The sequence below is a fragment of the Macaca mulatta genome, chromosome 9, assembly GCF_049350105.2.
Source record: "Macaca mulatta isolate MMU2019108-1 chromosome 9, T2T-MMU8v2.0, whole genome shotgun sequence".
NCBI lineage: Eukaryota > Metazoa > Chordata > Mammalia > Primates > Cercopithecidae > Macaca > Macaca mulatta.
The window spans coordinates 97492323-97513375 of NC_133414.1; the positions used below are offsets into that span (position 1 = coordinate 97492323).

Sequence of the window (21053 nt, forward strand, 5' to 3'; positions counted from 1 at the left end):
TAAGTGGATTCTTTTCTTTTTCCTAAGACTAACCAAGGGATAAAGAGATGGCTGGAAAGTTTTTTTGTTTCGAAACCAAAGAGCAATGTAGAGAGAAAAATTACTTTGGAAAAAATTCTCAGTGTCACAAAAGGCAAACTGCCTATCTGGAAAAAGAGTAGAGCAATTAAATCGATAGTTAATTCAAATTATAATTATAAAAAAAACTACAATTCTCTTTCTGCTAAAGCAATGAATGAATTGAATTCCAACTATAGAGTTGTCTAATTCTAACATTCATGCAAAACTAAGGCCATGTATATACTTTGCTATGTACCATTTTTATGATCGACTAAGCCTGTATTGTTAGTTACAAAGTGAGTTTTATTATATGTACAGTAAATCATATGTGTATAGTGGGTTATTCCCCGTGCTTATTTTAAATATTGAAATATAAGCATGTGTAAACTATAAATATGATTATTATACTTTATTATATTAATTATTCTTATAGACCAACATGGGCAACTATGTTTTTACAGACATCATAGAAATTTATTAAATCTCCTACCTATCCCTGAGAATGGTCCAGAGCTCTCCACCTAGACAAGCTTCCATCAACATATACAAATATTTGCTGTCCTTAAATGTTCTGTACAGTCTGTAAATTGCAAACAAGAAAACAAAGATTATAAACATTATCATCTTTTACAAGTATGCAATTCTGGGGGGCCCAGATTATAGTTTTGATTTGCCAAGCTCAGAATGAGAGAGAGCTAAGCCCACACATGGGGAAAGGAAGTCAATGGCTCATGAATAGGATTTTAATAGAAGAAACTAGGGCGCCAATCTCTCCCTTGAAATGGATTAATCATAATGATTATGGACAAAGAGGGTTCCTTGGGGTTCTTTCCATTCCAATTTGGGTGATGTTTTGAGCATGGACTGTTGGGGCAACGTTTAGTGGTCATCAACATGCAGTGAAAATGGGAATAAAGTGGATTAAACTTTACAAATTCAGACATGTATATATTTCATGTGCTATTCACTCAAATTTATGTTACATCCTGTTTTCACTAAGTGCCACTGGAAAATTTACTACAAAAAAGCTGCTTCTGCATATAACAGTCTCCCCATTATCCATTTATTAGTACAGAGGTGGAATGGTCAGCTGTCATTTCATTTTTTTAGATCTTCAAAACATATTCAGATAATTAAAGGTTAAATAGTTTGCTTTTGAATATTTTGTCTTTTAAGCATCAGAGATCTATGTAGAGTTTGGGGGTTTAAAAAAAGATAAAAACGGAACGTTAGAAACTCTGGTACGTCCTTTGGGAAAACACATTGTTTTCAGACACTGATTCTCTTTAAAAGAAAGAGTAGAATCAGAACTCTATTTTTAGAAATCAAACAAAACTTTCTTAAGATTAGATTAAAAATAAGTTTCTTTGTGCATACGAAATGTGTTAACAGTGAGCACAAGTGGCAGAGGGTTTTGTGGTGGATTTGTCACTTGGAGTTGGGTACGTCTGTCCCTGGCACGGGGCCTTTACCTCACTATGAAATCGGAATGAGCCCCCTGCATGATCTGCTTCTCTGAGCGGATGTGCTCCTGCTGTCTTGTGTCCACAATGTGACGTTTCTTGAGAATCTTCATTGCAAATGTTTTGGATTCTTCACTTTTCAACTGGACCTTAAAGAAAGAGAGAAGGGAGTAAGAAAAAGCCCATAGACTTATAAGAGGGCATTATTATCCTCAAATTAACAGGTACATGGAGCACTTAAATGAACCTTAGCCACCACGCAAGTCACACACAGTAAATCCTTGCTAGAGCTGGGTTTAACATTCAGGGCTCATAGCTATCATCCAATCTCATGCTCTGAATTGGCTGAATTTTAACTAACTTGATTCCAAATTAATTGTATTCACATGTGGATTAGAAGAGGGAAAATGTACTTAGTTCAAGTTTTATTATTTCATTTCATAGAGTGTGTTTGAATACATTTTATGGTTTTTCTTCTTCAATCAAAATAGTAGAAAAAAATAACTTCTTTTCCAATTTTATTTAAGCAAAGATGGCCAAAAATAGGCTCATATGGGCCTTTATATTCTTCCCCCTTAGTTCTAGTCCACAGAGATTTCTAGAGTTTTTAACTTGAGTGGTGGACCCTAGTCTCTCCTGAGACTGCAGACTGTTATTTCTTCAGTACTGACTGTATTCATTTCTTCTTTTTAACCTTGCAGAATTTTCCCTCCCTGCAGTTTAAAGAGAAAAAAAAAAAATTGTAACAAGATTTTTTTCAGGAGATTTTGAAAACTGTTTGTTTTTCTTCTCAAACAAGCATGATGGCTTTAGTTCCTTTGACCTCAAACTTTACTCTCTAGTAACTGGGAATATCTGGAGCCTTAATATCTTTCAATGTGCCATGCCTCTCTTGCAGCCCACATGACTCCCAGTGGCTCCAGAGGAGGCATGGATCTTCCAAATGCCTTACTCAGACAGGGTGCTGTTTATGGTTTTACAAGAAATTTCAAGAAGGTGACTTGTAGCAAAAACAAGAGAGATAACAGAGCTAATTATTTAAAAGCAATATAAGGACATTATCATCGAGTGCTCTCAAGCAGCACAATCCTCAAGATGATACCAAACAGCCCATATTATTTGGGAGTAATGAAACCTTGGGGGAAATAACATGGCATGCTGTTTCTGCTTTGCAGCTGAAGTATGGCTGTCCCCTCTTTAGTTGTTAATTATTTACTGCTTCATCAGCAGGGATAGCGAAGTTCTTAAGTGTCTTGTTCCTGCACACATGTACAGATTGAGTTTGATCTTAGAGGATATTAACGTGGCAAGTTCTGTAGGAGGGAGCATGAAGATACTGCAAATAAATGGGCCTCGCTTAGCTGCCAGCATTCATGAATCAATATGACAGTAGAGGGAAAAATGGGTATTTGAAAATGCCTTTAACAGCCAAAGGCCTTCTGCTCTATCTGTGAAACTCAAAGATGACAGATTAGTGTGATACAAATAAATTCAGTTGTAACTCATAATAAAACACAAAATATGAAAACTCACTTCTAAAAGAAATCTGGACAGTTAGGGAAGATGGCATGAAAAAATGAGCTCTCTCACAGTACTACAATTCAGAGAAGAAGGAGTAAAGTCATATTCCCTCTTCAGAGTCATATCCAGTTAAACTAGTGAGTACTGTTGTGTAGTTCAAAAATGCCTACTATAAAAATTATTCTCTTCAGTGATGATAACGCAGATTTTTTTTTTTTTCTCTGTGAACACAGGGTAGGAGGAAAGAATTCAGCCTTTATAGTCACAGGTCTGGACTTGAATTCTGACACCGCTTAGTCTGTCTCAGTTTAAGCAACTATTCTCTCTCGGGCTAGTTGCTTAACTGCTCTGAGCCCTAGTTCTGGCTGAGGATAATACCAGATACCACAGTTATTATGATCCTAAATGACAACACGCCACCAAATATGCATTCATTGATGAACTCTCTGCTTGTAACCAGCAATCTCTACTGAATAGGACAAATCAAATGTTGCTATTTCAGAGGAACAAACTGATTTCCAAAAACGATTCCTATCTTTCCCAAGGTGACAGAGCTATCAAGTGGCAGAACTGGATTCATGTTCAGGTCTTTTTTGGCCCAAGCTATTTCTATTATATGCTGCTTCCCTTCAGCTGAATACAAACCAATTAAACACACAGTGATTGATACTTTGCAAATCAAAGTTTAATGGAATCGACTAACTCATGGACTGTGAGATAAACTGAACAATATTTCTATTACTTTAAGCTTAACTTATGCTAGGCATGTGATTTGGGAGAACAGCCAAAGCCTCACTGACATTTTCCTAGGCACTTCCAGGGACCTCCTTGTGTTAGGGGTTTGGGGTAAGTGGTTGCTTGAATACTGCAAGGAGAAGCCAAGTGGGGTAGGAAGAAGGTGATGAGAGCTGGTGGGTGGCATATGTCATAAGAGATAGGTGAAGGCTACAGAAATTCTTGGGAGTCAGGCTTACTACTTGCCAATTTAAAAACATTAATCACAGAAAGTTTATAGAACTATACTGTTAACCTACTGAGGCTTTCTGCTTTGCCTTTACTTTGCATAGAAGCAGTCCTTGGGTCTAGAATCATCTTCCTTCTTTGCACTCTGTACAAGATCTCATGAGTTCCTTAGGGCAGGGCCCTTAGAATCTCCACTTCCAATTTAAACCCGAATGCTACAAGACTCACAGAACTCAGCATCCTAACCAGAAAGTCGGGGTACCTGAGGACCACTCGTGTGAACTAACTCAACAGAGACAGTCGAGAATGTTGAAGTTAATTATTTGCATAAAGTCCAAGTAACATATTCATCAGAAATCTTCTGATAAACCAACAACTTTCCAAAGATCATTCAAGAATGTTCAATTCAACATTGTTTCTAATGGAAAATTTTAGAAACAATCTAAATTTCTAGCAAGAGGAGGAGCTTGCAGAAATAAATTATGGTATATCCATGCAATGCAACTATAAAAATGATTACTTAGAATTATATTTAACATTACGGAAAAATAACCAAAACAAATAACCAAAACATGAATAAAAGATACTGATTATAAGACAGCATACATTTTATGATCTCACAGTGTGTTTGTATATTAGTGTGTATGTATACATATATATACACACACACATCTATATGTGAAATAAATTTATGAAGAGACAATCAGAAGTGTGTTCATCAATACGTTAACAATGATTTTTCCTTAGGGACATTTTTGGTTGATTTTTACTTCTTTTTACTTTTTGAATTGCTTAACTTTTGAACAATCATCATATCTTGCTTTTATAATGAGTAAAAGTAAAACTCTCGTCATGAAAAAACTTGCAAGTTTCTTTTATTTATTTATTTATTTTTTGAGACGGAGTCTCGCTCTGTCGCCTAGGCTGGAGTGCAGTGGCTGGATCTCAGCTCACTGCAAGCTCCACCTCCCGGGTTTACGCCATTCTTCTGCCTCAGCCTCCTGAGTAGCTGGGACTACAGGCACCCGTCACCTCGCCCGGCTAATTTTTTGTATTTTTTAGTAGAGACGGGGTTTCACTGGGTTAGCCAGGATGGTCTCGATCTCCTGACCTCGTGATCCGCCCGTCTCGACCTCCCAAAAGCAAGTCTCTTTTAAATTGTAATCGCTATTTATTATTATTGTCTGAATCTTTCTAATTGATTCTGATTCAACTAGAATTCCATGAATGCAAAGATATGAAGAAATTGTACAGAGCATAACAACCTATTGAGGACTGGGGCTGAACCACACTATTACCTTTTTACAGGGCTGGCTACAAACATTTTTTTCAATATAAACTCTGAGTAAGTTATAGCAATTTGTATTTGTTGAGGCTAAGATATTATGTTTTATTATAAAAATATTTTAACAAACTTAATCCATGATGAATTGTAAGGTGACATTTAGTTTTCTTTTTATTTTTCCTGTTGTCCAAATTAATTATACCAAGTCCACTTGTGTCCATTTAAGATAATAATAATGGTGGTGATGATGATGATGATGATGATGATAATGATGATTTTTTAGCAAGTTGCTTAAAGCTATGAAATTCCTTTTGAGTATGGAAAGAGATCAGCCAGGAAAAGAGGAGAACAGGAGTGCATATTTTTCTTCTGCCTCTTGCCAAGGACTAGCTTAGATAGTTATGCATGGTCCTCAGGTTTGTCTTCCTTTGAAGACTGTCCTAATCTCCTAGGTGTACAGGCTAATGCACTGGTTGAGAGTGTGACTAGTGTGTTATTTGACTAATTTTTTTCAATTTCAACCTTTGTTTTTTCCTTGTTCTCTTGGACAAATTACTCAAACTCTCTCTGCTTTCACTTCCTCATCTATAATATGGGGATATCCTGATAGATTACCTATGAAAACCAAATAAAAGTGTTATGTGTCAAACAAAGTGTTTTCTTTGCTCTGACTGCCACCCACCTCAGTGCTAACAAGTAGATGAGTAAGGATTTGAGAAGCTACTTCTATAATATTGTGGATGCTATAAAAAGGAACGAGATCATGTGCTTTGCAGGGACATGGATGGAGCTGGAGGCCTTTATCCTCAGCAAACTAACACAAGAAATAGCTAATGCATGCTGGCTTAATATCAGATGATGGGCTGATAAGTGCAGCAAACCATCATGGTACATGTTTACCTAGGTAACAAACATGTACATCCTGCACATGTACTCCAGAACTTAAAAAAAGGTCTAAAATAATAATAATAAAGCATTAATATTGGTTCATTAATTATATTAAATGTACCATACTAATGTAAGTTGTCAATAATAGGAGTTATTAGGTTCAGCGTATATAGGAATTTTCTGTACTATCTTCACATTTTTCTGTAATTATATAGCTGTTCTCAAAAACAAAGATTATGGATGCTTATACCACACTGGTTTTACTCTCAAAATTCCTACAAAGGGAAAATGAACAAGAAAATCTGAATACTCAAGATCTTCATTTTATTTTATAGAAGAAATGCTATGTGCTATCTTAGAAATTAGAATTGGTAAATGTTTCATTTACAATAAACTGTTACTTCAATATGAAGTATTATATTGACATTTGAATGAATGTATGCTTGGGCCAAGTAGATCTTAAGGTGGGAATTTTTGACAAGGATTTTGACAAGTTCTTAACTATCTGGCTATAGCTGATGTCTGCGTAATACTGGCCTGAAAATGAGAGGTGATGTCATCAGCATTTAAAGCGCTTTGAAGATGCATTTGCTGGTTGTATTTAAGTAGAGTACATCCTTCCTTTCTAGGTAGGGTAGTTGGTTGCCTTAAAAAGGCTTGTTTCCTACTGGACCCAACTTTTTGCCCTTATTAGGAAGGAAGATTATGATCAAGGCAAGGTTAAAACTGGCTCAGTACCACTGGCTGTGAGTTGGTCCTTAGAATTTGTATCTATTCATTCATTTAACCTTGTTATTAAGAGCTCATAGCTTATTTTGCACTGTCAATATCTTAATTATTTTGGAAGAAAATTACTTCCTGAACTACACTATAATTGAAATGATTTCTTAAATTCAAAGCTTAAATGGTCAGTGTCACATGACTCATTATTATGCAAAAGTCCTATATGAAGTGGTTCAAATTATATTTCCATGCACTGCAGGAGAAGGGTACTCCCTTTATGCTCTCCCTTAGGTAAACTGATGCTACAGAACAAAGGTGATGAAGGGCGTTTAGGAAAACATAAACCTGGGACCTAATTCTGGATCTCTGACAAATAAGTCATATAATCTCACTGGGCCTCAGACCACTTTTCAGAAAATAAAGGGCGAAACTATATTATCTTTAAAAACTCATTCCAGCTAGAGAATTCGATACATCTGCAATTTGACACAATATGCACTTTGAAAGCACATTAATTATATTGAACCTTACAGAAACAGCCCAACAAACATGTGGCAATATCTTGAGAAGAAAGAAAAGGGGAAATACTCCAAGTAACACACAGGTCGCTTAAGGAAACATGATGGTCCTCTCTGAAAGTATGACCTTGACTTTATATTTATGTTCATATTCTATTGGGTGGTGCGGGTTTTATTTTCTCTGTCCTCTCAACCTCAACATATGAAGGGATTGGTTTCTGTTATATTCTCTGTGTTACTAACTTTCAAATAACACACACTGGAAAAAAGCAGCAGTAGCTTTCTCAGGAAGAGCATTAAAATGGACTTCAACGCATAAGGGAATCCAGGCAGAGTCACCGTAATTGTAATAGCTGCAAAATAGGAATGACAAATATTTTCTCTAAATAAAATAGCACAAAATTTTAATCAGGAAGTCTGTATTATTTGGTGAAGCATAAAGCCATTTTTTAGTTTCGGCTCTCTTTAACCTGGGAGAAAAAGGCTTTGTAAGTAATCCAGAAATAATTTGGCAAGGTCTGTGATTTTATGTTTAAGTAACCCACATTTAATATAAATTGAGATAACTTAAGGAATTTATGACAAGTGCTGTAGTGAAACATTCTACAAAAGGAAGAAAAGAAGAAAAAAAAAAAAAGCCTAGGGTGGGAGTGGCAAGAAGAGAGAATGCCCTACATTGAGAGACTATGAGTATCTTATCCTATTAGATTAACCATGCCAAAGGGCAGGTTCACCAAAACCAGCCAAAGGCATATAATAAAACATCAACAATAAGAACATCAGCAAACAAACCACTAGACTCTCTATAAATGCATAAGCACTATGTTCCACCTCTATCATTTTCCAATATTCTCCTATTGCCAGACAGCTCTTCACAGCCCTGTAAGACGCTGGCCTTAGATTCTATGTTCAGAAAACAATGTAAACATCCTGTTCTGCAGCAGTGGAGTATAATCACAAAGCTGAAGCAGGGCGTGCAGAAGCCATAAAACTGCCATAAAATTCAGGAGGAAAAAAGGCATGAAGTGACTATCCATTAAATAACTGAGTATTTAGATTGTTGAACTAGATCATACATGTAAAAACTAAAAACGTTTAGTATAACACAAAATTTTAGCATCTGAATATCTGTACCAGTAAAGGTAAATCTCAAGAGATAGAAAGTAGATGAGAGGCCAGGTGTGGTGGTTTACGCCTGTAATGCCAGCACTTTGGGAGACTGAGGCAAGCAGATCACTTGAGCTCACAAGTTTGAGACCAGCCATGGGCAACATGACCATGTCTCTACAAAAACACAAAAATTAGCCGGGCATGGTGGTGCACGCCTGTAGTCCCATCTACTTGGGAGGCTGAGGTGGGAGATTGCTTGAGCCTCCAAGCTCAAGCTGTAGTGAGCCAAGATCATGCCACTGCACTCCAGCCTGGGTAACAGAGTAAGACCCTGTCTCCACAAAAAAAAAAAAAAAAAAACAAACCCTGGAGATTGGAATGGAGAGTATTTCTAAATGCGCACAAGGGTTCTTACTGCAGTGGTAGGAAGGTTCTAAAACTGGGATATATGATCGTCATACAATTCTAAAAATCACTGAATTATACACTTAAAATGGGAACGTTTTATGGTATGTAAATTATACCTCAATGAAGTTGTTAAAGAATTTTTAAAAAGAGAGAGAACTCATAACTTCTTAAATCTACAACTTCTAGTTCTGTATTGATTTGTCAGGTAGCTATATGTTTCATTTACATTTTAAGGAATTTAACGTCAAAAATGTATTTCTCTATGCTTACTTTTTCACTTACAATAAAAGTTCCTCACTTAGTCAAAAACTAGATTTTTAAGGTCTAATTTCTGTTAAATATTGACACATTTTTAAAAAGTCATTTTTAATGATTTTACTACTTGTTTATTGAAAAACCTAAATATAAAAGTCTTATTTTTTAAAAAATTAGGATCATGAATAAATTTAAACAAAATGTACGTAATTAACACAAAGTTCTTTAAAAGCTATCTTGTCAAAATAATAGGTACAGTCGGCTTTCTGCATCTGTGGGTTCTACATCCACATTCAAACAACCAAGGATTGAAAATACTTGGAAAAAAAAATGGATGGTTGTGTTTGAGGTGAACATATATAGACATTTTTCTTGTCATTATTCTCTAAACAATACAGTATAACAGCTACTTACATAACATTTGCACCGTATTAGGTATTGTAAATAAACTAGAGATGATTTTAAAATATAGGAGAGAATGTGTGTATATGCAAATACTATGCCATTTTCTATTAGGGACTTGAGCATCTATAAATTTTGGTATCTGCAGCTGGAAGAGGTATTGGTGAGGACAGGTCCTAGAACCAATCTCCCATGGATACTGGGGATTGGGAGGTTAAAATATTGCAATAATAAACCAACTGTGGTTGTATGCAAGTCCGTATGACATCCTAAAGCTTCATTTTCCTTACTTAAGGGAATAAAACCAGGCCAGGCGCAGTGGCTCATGCTTGTAATCCCAGCACTTTGGGAGGCCGAGGCTGGCAGATCATTTGAGGTCAGGAGTTCAAGACCAGCCAGCCTGGCCAACATGGTGAAACTTCATCTCTACCAAAAATATAAAAATTAGCTGGGCGTGGCGGTGGGTGCCTGTAATCCCAGCTACTCAGGAGACTGAGGCAGGAGAATTGCTTGAACTCGGGAGGCGGAGGTTGCAGTGAGTCAAGATCGTGCCACTGCACTTCAGCCTGGGCAACAGAGCAAGACTCCATTTCAAAACAAAATAAATAAATAAATAAATAATTTTAAAACAGCTTCATATTATAGAAACATATATTGTAAGATCAAATCAGATAGTGTATGTGAACATTCTTTAGAAAATAAAAAGTATTATGTAAGAATGATCATCACTACTATGATTTCCAAGATATAGTATCTTACTCTTACAATTCGTAATTAAATCTGTTTTTAAGTTAGTAGTCCCAATCAACTGAATGAAAACAGGATTAGGAAAAATCTACCTGTTTGAATTTTAGGAAATTTTACTTTCATGGTGAAAGAAAAAGCAATTTTATTACTCTGACTCAAATAACTTTTTGGACATGGCCCACTAAAGTGCCCACATTTTCAGGAGAAGCCAGCTTACGACATTCATAAAATAAGATGAAATGCTTTAAGTGAACAGAAAGCTTCTATCCTACAAATCAGTGTTGGATTATATTTCCCAACATTTCTTAACAACAACAATAACAAAAAGTACTAATTCTATTATTAACTTAAGCAGAGATCACAGTAACTTCTCTATTTCCCTCACTTTTCTCTGCACAATAACATCATATGATTTATTTTTCCCCTTGGCCAATGTCTGAAATTTAAGAATGAACCATAGCATTTGCCTTGTTTCATAGGATACGTAAGAGAGAACAATAAAAGAAACTTGTCACAGCCTGAGCGATACATGTTTGAAAGACCCGGAGAATGCAAAGGATAGATTATGAGTGTGACAGAGATGTCAGAATTGGAAAGCTTTTCAGCCATGAGGCATAGAGGCACAACACTGTTGTAGTGGTGACTCAACTTCATGGTAAAGGCTTTACGCATCAAAGTTCCTATTCATAGATAGTCCCGTCGTCCCCCACCTACACACACACACACTCATACATACACAGAGTCAGGTATAACATTTTGAGAAGAAAAGAGGATAGAAAAGTAGCTTATTTTTCTATATGCCTTTTCATTTGATTCCATCTGCCATTTGCACAATGGACAGATAATCAAGAGAGGGTCTCTCTTCTTCTCATCCTCGTTTTTCTTTCTTCATTTACCTCAACACCTCATTAAAAATATCAGTAATCTTATTTGCTCTGTAACTTGCCTTCAGACTTAAAATCAGTTCTACAGCTAGTGACCAGAAATATCAGGAAATATCTATATTATTAAATTTAAATTTATTAAAAGACAAAGTTATTTTTGAAGAGGAGGTAAGTTTTTTTTTTTTTTTTCTATTTTTTAAAGACATTTAACTTTCAGTTTGGAGGAAAGTCAGAAAAAGAACCTGATACTTTTTTATTTTTAATTATACTGTGAACAAAGGCCTGGACAATTTCCTAGAAGTTACTTGCAAATCAAAGAACATTTATAATTTCCCTTATTAAGAAATTAGCATTCATTCATTTTCATTCAAAAGATTACCTACATTGAGTGTCTTATCATTCCTTAAACATAACATTGATTTCCTACTGCTTTTATGCTAAATAAACTTTACTTCATTTTGCAGTGATTATTAAAAGTGGTACTTACAGTATTTTATTACCTATAATATACTTTATTTTTTCAGCAACTAATCAAATATTTTTCATCTTCTACCCAATACTTTAGTTTCTATGCATAATCTCACTTGTATAAGGAAATACTATGTGCATCAGTTTTGAAAACTTGTTCACATATTTTAAATTGAGCACATGAATAGCTCACATAAATTCAATTTATTCTAATACTTAAAGTACAGATATAACCATGTAGATGAGGTCGAATATTTAAATTTCAATTCCTTTCATTTATTGACTCTGAAAATCTAAAATGGGTTGAAATGAAACAGAGAGGATGACATACTGTGAAATTCAACTCTCTTTCTGACATGTGACCCAATTAACTCATGAAAGGTTTTGCATTGCGGTTATACTTTTAAAATATAGGGACAAATGACTTTATAATTTTTTAAAACTGTTAGATACTGGAAAACTTTAATAAAATGGCTTATAATCAGATCTTAATGTCTTATTACATGCTATCCTCAAACTTTGTCCCTCTGATGTTACAAAAAGGATAACTATACAATTCATCCATGTAGTCAAAAACCACTTATACCCCCTAAAGCTATTACAATTTAAAATACTTTTTAAAATACTGAAAAAGTGCTGGGAGACAGGCCTGGGGGAATGGGAATGAGGGTGGAGAGGATGGGGTTGGAAGGATGTAGGGGAGAACTTGCTAACCTAGAATTCAATGAATCTTTCAATAATAAAGCAAAATAAAGACATTTTCAGATAAAAGTAAATTAAGGAAAAAAGAAAAAGATAACTTCTTCCCCCATATGATTCTGGTATTTCACATTTATCTTGTGTTTCAGATTTTCACAAATATAAAAGGATATCAACTGTAGCTAAGTCAGTTCAATAAGAATCTACTGGATTTTGCCTATACCAGTTTACTTTAGGGAAAACAGTCACATTAAAAATTTAAATTGCTTTGTTTGTGTAGATGTGGCATCCAAGGTCAACGTGATGACCAGACAGTGGCTCTCCTTTAACTTATTTGTTTGAACTTCTTTTGGATAGTGATGATCTCCCCACTATCAGTGTGAACGTGAAAGGCAGTGGGCTGGAGCTGAGGCCTAAGAACAAACTATCTGGCCCACAAAAGCTCCTGACCTCATAGCTCAATGTTCAAGCTAATATGTTGCATATGTCAATGACAATGGGGAATACTGAGGGACCAAGTACTAATTAGCAATAAATTAAATATATGCAATTGATGAGATATATTGAAACATACAGAATTACCTGTTTTATATTTTTTCCAGAAAGCAAGATAAGTTACTTCATTTTATTTAAAAAGATATGACTATTTTCTACATAACTAAGACACACAAGGGGACTATTTTTCCCTCTCGATGGAAGGAATCCCTCTTTGAAAGTGTTTACATGAAATTTTCAGGAATGCAGACTGCACTGTGGTACAAAATAACCTACTTTTGTCAGAAGAGAAATTATGATGTCTATTTCTAGGAGCAGCGCCACCTAAAAATAGCTTGTCTAGTCACCTTATAGTGCTTTCTTTCATGTCATAGATAGAAGTTCGGAGCAGAGTCTGTGTTTATATGCTTTCATTACTCAATGTCCAAACAACTCTTTTTTTTTGGCAAGTCTAATCTTTTTAAAGAATATAATACAAGTATACTCTACTGATCAGCTGTCTAATATTTCTCTCTGCTCCCCCAACAGTAATTCACTCTAGTCTAGTCACTTGCTTTGGTGTCCTGTAACAACATGTGGCCTTTTATGTTGTAACCCTTGCCTGGAATGGCCTTTTCCCAGAATGGCCTTTCCCCATCTGTTCATTTAAATCCCAACCTATTCTCCACTGCCTGGCTTCAGTTCTGTGTATCTTCCCAGGCCCTCTTCTACTCCATCAATTTCAAATGACCTCTCTCCTGATGAAATACTGAGAACTCTTCTGCATACTTTTTAATTTAACACAATAGCATAAGATTTTGTTCGCTACTTTTCAAATATCTTAATCTTATCTTCTTTCTTAGGAGGAGGCAGAAATTCCTTGAGGGCAGGAATCATGTCTGATATTTTTATATCCCAGAAATAGTTTGGGTTTTTTAAAACAGATGATTTTTGCCTAATGTGATGTACCCATTAATTCTCTGGATTAAAAAAAAATAATATTTATGTCAGAGAAAACAAAAAGGCAAGTATGACCTAAATGTTAACTTTTGGAAGAGCTGTTTTATCACCAATTATCTTAAGCTTTGGAAAGATATACCCAGTGGATTCTAGATTTATATTGATCATTCTAAAATCCTATGCAGGTTTAGAGGAGAAACTACTAAGGATTTTCATTAGCTATCTGAAGAACTTATTTTCTAAGAAATGAATGCTATTTATTACAGTTAATAATTTTTGTCCATTTTCATTCTTTTGAAGAATAAACATAAAATGAGAATTACATATTTAATAATAAACCATGTAGAGTACCACTAGAGAAAAGGCTATGTTAAAATGAAGCAAACTTTCAGTTTCAACCAGTGTTGAGTCCTTACTCACTTTACTTACAGAGGACACAAGGCCTTAGGGCAGCAGGGTTTCCCCCCGGTGTCCAGTGCAGCATAAATCACTGTGGGTACACATGGCAATGCTGCCCAAAGATCTCCACAGCTATTCTGTTTCATTGCTGTGTGGCTTGGCTGTAGAAAGCTCTTGAAATGTTTTCATCTTACATGGGGTTTCCCTTTGGAGTTAAGTTGCTCACCTTTCGCAATAAGACTCTGCTGACTGAGCAATGGGTTTATCACCTAACTTCTTGCTTAATCACCTCTTAGTCTCTTTTTTTTTTTAATTGGTTTACAAAGCACTCCAAGCCTGCTTGCTTGTTTTTATAGCACCAAGGCAGCTGGCAAAAATGCTGTGAGAGTGGTATGGATGTCATGAACAGACACTCACGTTGTTAACTACACGTGCTTGTCTTAGCATAAATTGGTTCTCACAACTACCGCGTGTTCTTTTCCTGGGCAATCCAGTTATGTGGTTTAGAAACTGAACTGCAGCAGAGAAGGAATGAGAGGTAACTTTTGTATTCAACTTGCCAAGAGCCAGGTCTTTATTATGCCCAATTGAGGTTCCATGGGTTAAGAAGGCTGGAGGAAAACTAGATACGATTCAGCAGTGTACACTGAAAACGATTTCCCATTGAGAGGTTAAGAGGTGGGGCTTCACAATTTAGAAGTGAAATGGATAAATAAAAGCAGGCTACTTCAGGTGCACACAGGTTCAGCATAAGGGATATTGAAAATTGTTTCCCATCTCCTCTCATGACAGATCAGAAAGTTAAGAGCTTTAGTGGTCTGGAGAAATTTAATAGAAGCTATCATTGAAGGTCATTTGAAGACCTCTGGGCTCTTACTTATATTAGAATAATGGTTGCACTCTCAGGCCTTGGCTTAGCAGTGGAAAAGAAAAGAGTAAAATCATTTCATTCCCTTCCTTTTCTATGCATATAGCTGGAAGTGATAAAGAGAACTATCATTAGCATGTTTTAATAATAATAGCAACAGTAACAACATTAACACCATTTACTGACCCATGATGTGTGAGACACTATTTTGAGGACTTTAACTTGTTTAATTTTCACAACCTTGTGAGGTATATATCCTATTATTATTATCATTTCAGAGACAAGAAAACCAAGGCTCAGAAAATTTTAAGTAAATGACTAAGCATACACAATGGGTAACATCTGAATCCAGAATGCCTAATTCTAGAGCTCTAGCTTCTCGCTACCATGTTGTACGGTTGGATTTTTTTCTCCACAGACATTTTGCCACTAAAATAGGAGCAGAAAAAGAGTTAGAGAAAGTGGAGTCTCTGAAGATATAACAGAAAGAGAGGCACATAGCAGACAATTACTACATCTATTCTAGTTTTAGTTCTAATTCAGGTTCTTGAATTCCAGAAGAATTTTTTTAAAGCAAAGGTATACATATGACAATGAAGTAACACTTGTTTGATTTGGGGGTGGTTGTTGTTGATGGTGGTGGTAAGAATCCAAATATTTTTAAAAGCCAGAATGGCAGAAAAAGTTTCTAGTTAAAAAAATCAGTAATTCTAGGCAATAACAACAGCTCTTTCAATGACTAAGTGACCTTAAACCACATATATACATTATTCTTGTCTTCTTTCCTGTAAAATGTGGATCATGCCTCATGTTCTCCTCCCAGGGTAGCTATAAGGGCAAAATTATACAATGAACCTGAAAGCAATTTGAAGATTATAAAGTAGTGTTCAAATGAAAGGTTATTTTATTAAAGAAATAATATTAATTTATTAATAAACATTTGTTTCTACAATAGTTCCATTTTACTAAGTATGTTCCATAAGGCATCAGGTTATTTATAGTAATGCCTTAACTCTCCCTCTGCCTCAGAAATGCTATCTCCTGCAAGAAGCCTTGTTCCCCCACTCACTGAGCCCCTGCTGATCATGCTTCGCTTATGAGTTTAATTATTAGTTTACATGATTGCCCCTCCCAGTAGACTGCGAGTCTCTAGAGCCAAGGACTATTCGATTTATTGAATTTTTTATCTTCAATTGTAGAGCTCAATGCATATATACAGAATAACTGATGTAGAAAGAATATAATCCAAAAACACAGGTTATGTTTCTCTTATATTTGTTCCTGTATTTTATACAAGTATGCCACTCTGGTATAGGAGACATTTGGATTGCTAAATAAACAGATTAAATATCTAATATTTTAAAGTACCAACTACTTATTGTTGGCATATTAAAAAATCAGTTTGTCTTTGACTTGTGCAAATCTATTCTGAAAAACAGGTGCCTTTCTCAGAAGGACAAAAGTAGAGTAAATGGGGAATATGACTATAAGGCAATGGGACTAATTTTCACTTGTAATTTGTAAAACCAACCTCCTTATTTTACAGTCATACTTTGTAAATGAAGATGATTACCTAGATGACTTACATCAGTGCTTAGGGCTTTTGTGAGTAAGTCATATATAAAAAGAGAGCTGAGTTCTTTTGCTGAAAGTGATACTATAAATGGAATGTGTTCTCCTAGAAGACATACTGTAAACAGACAGTAACTGAACACATTAGAAAGACCATTCTTAAAAATAAAGAACATAGGCAGAAAATATGGCATATGCCAGAAAACAGAAAGGAAAGCAGTCCAAATGACTGCCCAGAGGAAATGGCTGTGAACAGGACATGTCTGATATTAAACAAGTGAAAGTCAGTTATGCTAAGACCATTTAGGAAGAGACTGAATATCTTAAGACTACAATTCCCATGCATAAAAGACCTTCACTTCAAGCTTCTGGACTCTGCTGAACACATATTTAAGTTTCTTATTATGTGGCAAAATTATGTTCTCACCTCCAAAAATTGATAATAAACTATTTATAAATTCTCCTGTAGAAAAATACTTCTTCATCTACATTTATCGAAATTGACATGAATGATAAAAATTAAGACATGCTAAAAAGTGGCCGGGCGCGGTGGCTCAAGCCTGTAATCCCAGCACTTTGGGAGGCCGAGATGGGCGGATCACGAGGTCAGGAGATCGAGACCATCCTGGCTAACACGGTGAAACCCCGTCTCTACTAAAAAATACAAAAAACTAGCCGGGCGAGGTGGCGGGCGCCTGTAGTCCCAGCTACTCGGGAGGCTGAGGCAGGAGAATGGTCTAAACCCGGGAGGCGGAGCTTGCAGTGAGCTGAGATCCGGCCACTGCACCCCAGCCTGGGCGACAGAGCAAGACTCCATCTCAAAAAAAAAAAAAAAAAAAAAAAAAAAAAGAAATGCTAAAAAGTCTGTGAAGGGTATAACTACCTTCACACACAAACATAATCTGTATGTCAAACAGTGATGAGAAAACTACATTCTTAACTTTAATAGGAAATGAAGTTCAAAAATTCAAATTTCTAAGTTCTTCATACTCCACTGAAGGGCTTTTAATTTTATAATGTTATTTCTGGGAAACTTTAAAAAATACTATTTTAAAATTAAAGTGTAACTTCTGGTATTATCTTGAAATGTCATTTACTTGCTCAACATTACTGCTAAACTAAGATTCTAAGTATGATATACTTTGTATTAACATGTTGAGCACTCCATACATAAATATAAAATGAGTTTATATGAAGATTTTATTGCTTAGATATTGCTTTAATAGGACTTCATAATATTGACAAGATTATCTTGCATGTGTCATTCTCAGAGGAGAGTGAAAACTTCTGTAATCACAAAAGACCTGGTCTCTGCCTACATCTTACTCCTAACTATGAATGGGGTAGGTGCCACTCTGATGGTACACCATTATCATTACGGTGATTCGTTATATTCCATGAAAACGGTATGTACAATTACAAGCAAAGTGTTGAGGCCAAACTCTCAATTCCAGCATTATTGAATGTATGTAAAAGATGAACAATCACAGATAATATTTTAATACCCTCAAAGTAATACTACCAGGCAATCAGTAAGTGGTAAGAATTGGGAAAATAAGGTATTAGTGATCATTTAAATGACTGGTCCACATTGAATGCTGCAGACAATATAGGCACTCTGATTGTCCTACAGTATGTTGTACACGTGCAAGACAACGAAAGCTGATGTGACCTTAAAAGGTTAAGGACATGCGCCTCTTCTCCTAATATAGAAATTGTACCCTACATTCCATTATGAATTTACCACTCACCAGTAATATCTACAGTTTTTACAAAGTGGGCTACATTTCCAACATCAATTAATTCTTAGGGCTATGGTGTTCATTATCTATAAACATCTATCTAAAAGAGTAAAATATAATATCCATGAGAAGAAAATTACGCTGACTATCTGGTATTTCTCTGGGGATGGAGATTATATGCACATATATATGTGTATATATACTCAAACATGCACATGAATACACAGAAATGAGCATACACACGTGTGCACACACACGAGAGCACAAATGCAAATTTTTGTTTTTAAACTAAACTTTTATATGCCCACATTAAATTCTTCCCAATTTTGAGGCTAATCAAAATTTTGTTTGTACCTCCTCGTTTGCTTTTCAGAGGATTTTCTAGAAGATTTGCACTATCAGCTTGGTATTCAATTCTTTAGCTTGAAATGACTTCAGTGCCTGTAAGTTATTTTCAATATTTCAAAAATCCTAAGTAAATTCCTATATTTCATTAAATATCTCACTGGTAACTTCAAAGATCGCTATTTAAGTTATCAAATGTCTAAGAGTTCACAAAGTTGTAACGCTGATTTTTTTTTTCGTCAACAAAAATAGCAGTTTTATTGTCCATCATCTTTAAAAAATAATATTTAAGGACTCATAACAGTCCTACAATCACTGTCCAAGAAATTCTATCCCTTATACTGCTTCATTTGGAGAGTGTTTTAGAAATACACAACTATATAAACACATCAGAAAATAAATCCTGCATGGCAGGGAGCTCTGTTTTCTTTTCCTGCCTGTATGTCCCAACACCTCCAAATCAAAGCAGTTCATGCATAATGCTGTTAATGAATATTTATTAGCTATACAGATAATTATAGTTTTCCACAAAACCAAAGTTCTTAAAAAATAAATTCATGGCTACATTAATTTGTAGGGTTCAGAAAAGCAAGAGGTTTGTCTAGAACCTTACTTGTTTTGTTTTTTTTTTTTTCTCCCAGAACTGAAAATACTCATATCATCAAAGGCACACTTACAGACTTTCAAGTCAGAGGTGGTATTACTACAGTATCTCCAACCAGTGTTAAGGGAAGCATAAGACGAATTCAGTGAGACATATGGCTCTAAAACCTTCTCGTCTAATATCTAAGTAAATACCATCTTTCTGCCTGTTCAAGTCAGAAATTCCAACTGCAATACAAATAGACAAATATAAAAATAGTGCTGGGTCAATGTACTTTTAAGGAAGGGGATTTCTCTTGACCCCTGATGGCAACCGTAACTGTTTACTGCACTGTACACCATCTCAGGGAGTTCCTCACATACTGTACTGGTGTCTGATATCAGGAAATCCTCCATGTTCAGCAGGGAGGTGGAAATCAATCTGCATTTTCAATTAGGGTTTATAGCCACACCGTCTTGAAATGCAGTTAGTCATAAGAATACATTTTTTCCTCATTCTTGTGATGTCAGTTTTTAAATTTACATTTAAACAAATGCAAAATAGAGTACGTTTTCATGTTGTTTACACCACATTCATGCAACGTGTTGAATGCATTAACTTGTACAAAGTGTCTTCATCTTCATGAATATATAGCTGTATGTGCATGTGTATATATATGTATACAAACTGTGTGTGTGAAATAAACTATATAAAATATTCAAACTATTAGCACTATAAATAGGTAATTGCAACTACAGAACCACAGAATTACTACTACAACACCATTTACTTCATATATATCTCTTCTATTTCCCTTTATATGTATTTAAATTTACATTTAAATTATTGTAATTATTGTTAGGATGCATAATTGTTGGTAAGCACCACTCAGAACTAGGAAATAAAGATGATAGAAAATTAGTTGGGTAAGACGTGCTTAATGACTCTTCTTTAAGTCAATGTGTTTACCTTACACTTAATATGATGGGGTTTTCTAAAAAGCAATGAGTTATTTATTTTATTTTTAGTCGTTGACTGCACAATTTAGCCCACTTTGTTGCGAATTATGACATGTCTACTGCAAAGTATTTGGTACTGATTTAGGAATAATGGTAATTAATGATGAAAGACAGAACAAGAGAAAAGGAAGAAATCTTAATCTAGGGGAAAAAATTAAAAAGGAAGCAGAGGTGATCAAAAGCATTTAAAGAACCATCACCTACCAGTTCTACTCGTCCGAAACCTCCAACTCCAAGGGTATCAATGATGTTGAAATCAGACAGCTTCAGGTTGGCGAAGAAAGCCGCTTCAGCTTCATATCTGGATTTTTTGATGTGAAAAAATGGAAATTTCTTAGAGGTGCAAACACGAGTACCACGTACATCTGTACCAGAATGACATGACTGTGGAACAGGGTTTACCTGCTTACATTCCATCTTGCTTTTAGAGTTTGTGTTTTCTCACACTCATAATTTTTTGGTCCCAGTTGTGCAGAATAACATAAATTTGCACTTGTGTTTCAAAGTACTGTAGAAAAATACAAAGTACCCACTGCATGCCAGTCAAGTGACTGATAAATCCAGTTATCAAATCAAAGTTACATGGAGGTCTTTTTCTACGCGTCTTCTTGTGAACACGGATTGTTTGAGTTGTTCTTTTTTGGTTTTGTTTTAGATTTTTTGGTTTAGCTTGGTTTTGTTTTTGCCGTTCAGATTT

At 35.3% G+C, this 21053-nt stretch overlaps 1 protein-coding gene and 1 long non-coding RNA gene across 4 annotated transcripts in view; one reads left to right on the plus strand and one right to left on the minus strand.

Moving 5' to 3' along the window:
- LOC114669993 (uncharacterized) overlaps window positions 1-21053 on the plus strand; it is a 64883-nt gene that overhangs the window by 42629 nt on the left and 1201 nt on the right. The window contains exon 3 of the long non-coding RNA XR_003719389.2: window positions 18783-18852. This is a non-coding gene — a long non-coding RNA (uncharacterized LOC114669993). The remainder of the gene's footprint in view (window positions 1-18782; window positions 18853-21053) is intronic.
- Window positions 1-21053, minus strand: part of PRKG1 (protein kinase cGMP-dependent 1) — a 1342028-nt gene that overhangs the window by 30350 nt on the left and 1290625 nt on the right. For all 3 annotated transcript variants that reach the window (XM_001099261.5, XM_001099460.5, XM_077945585.1), the window contains 3 exons: window positions 20561-20657; window positions 1533-1672; window positions 551-640 (listed from right to left, as the gene is read on the minus strand). In XM_001099261.5, the coding sequence (XP_001099261.1) occupies window positions 551-640; window positions 1533-1672; window positions 20561-20657 (327 nt within the window). The remainder of the gene's footprint in view (window positions 1-550; window positions 641-1532; window positions 1673-20560; window positions 20658-21053) is intronic.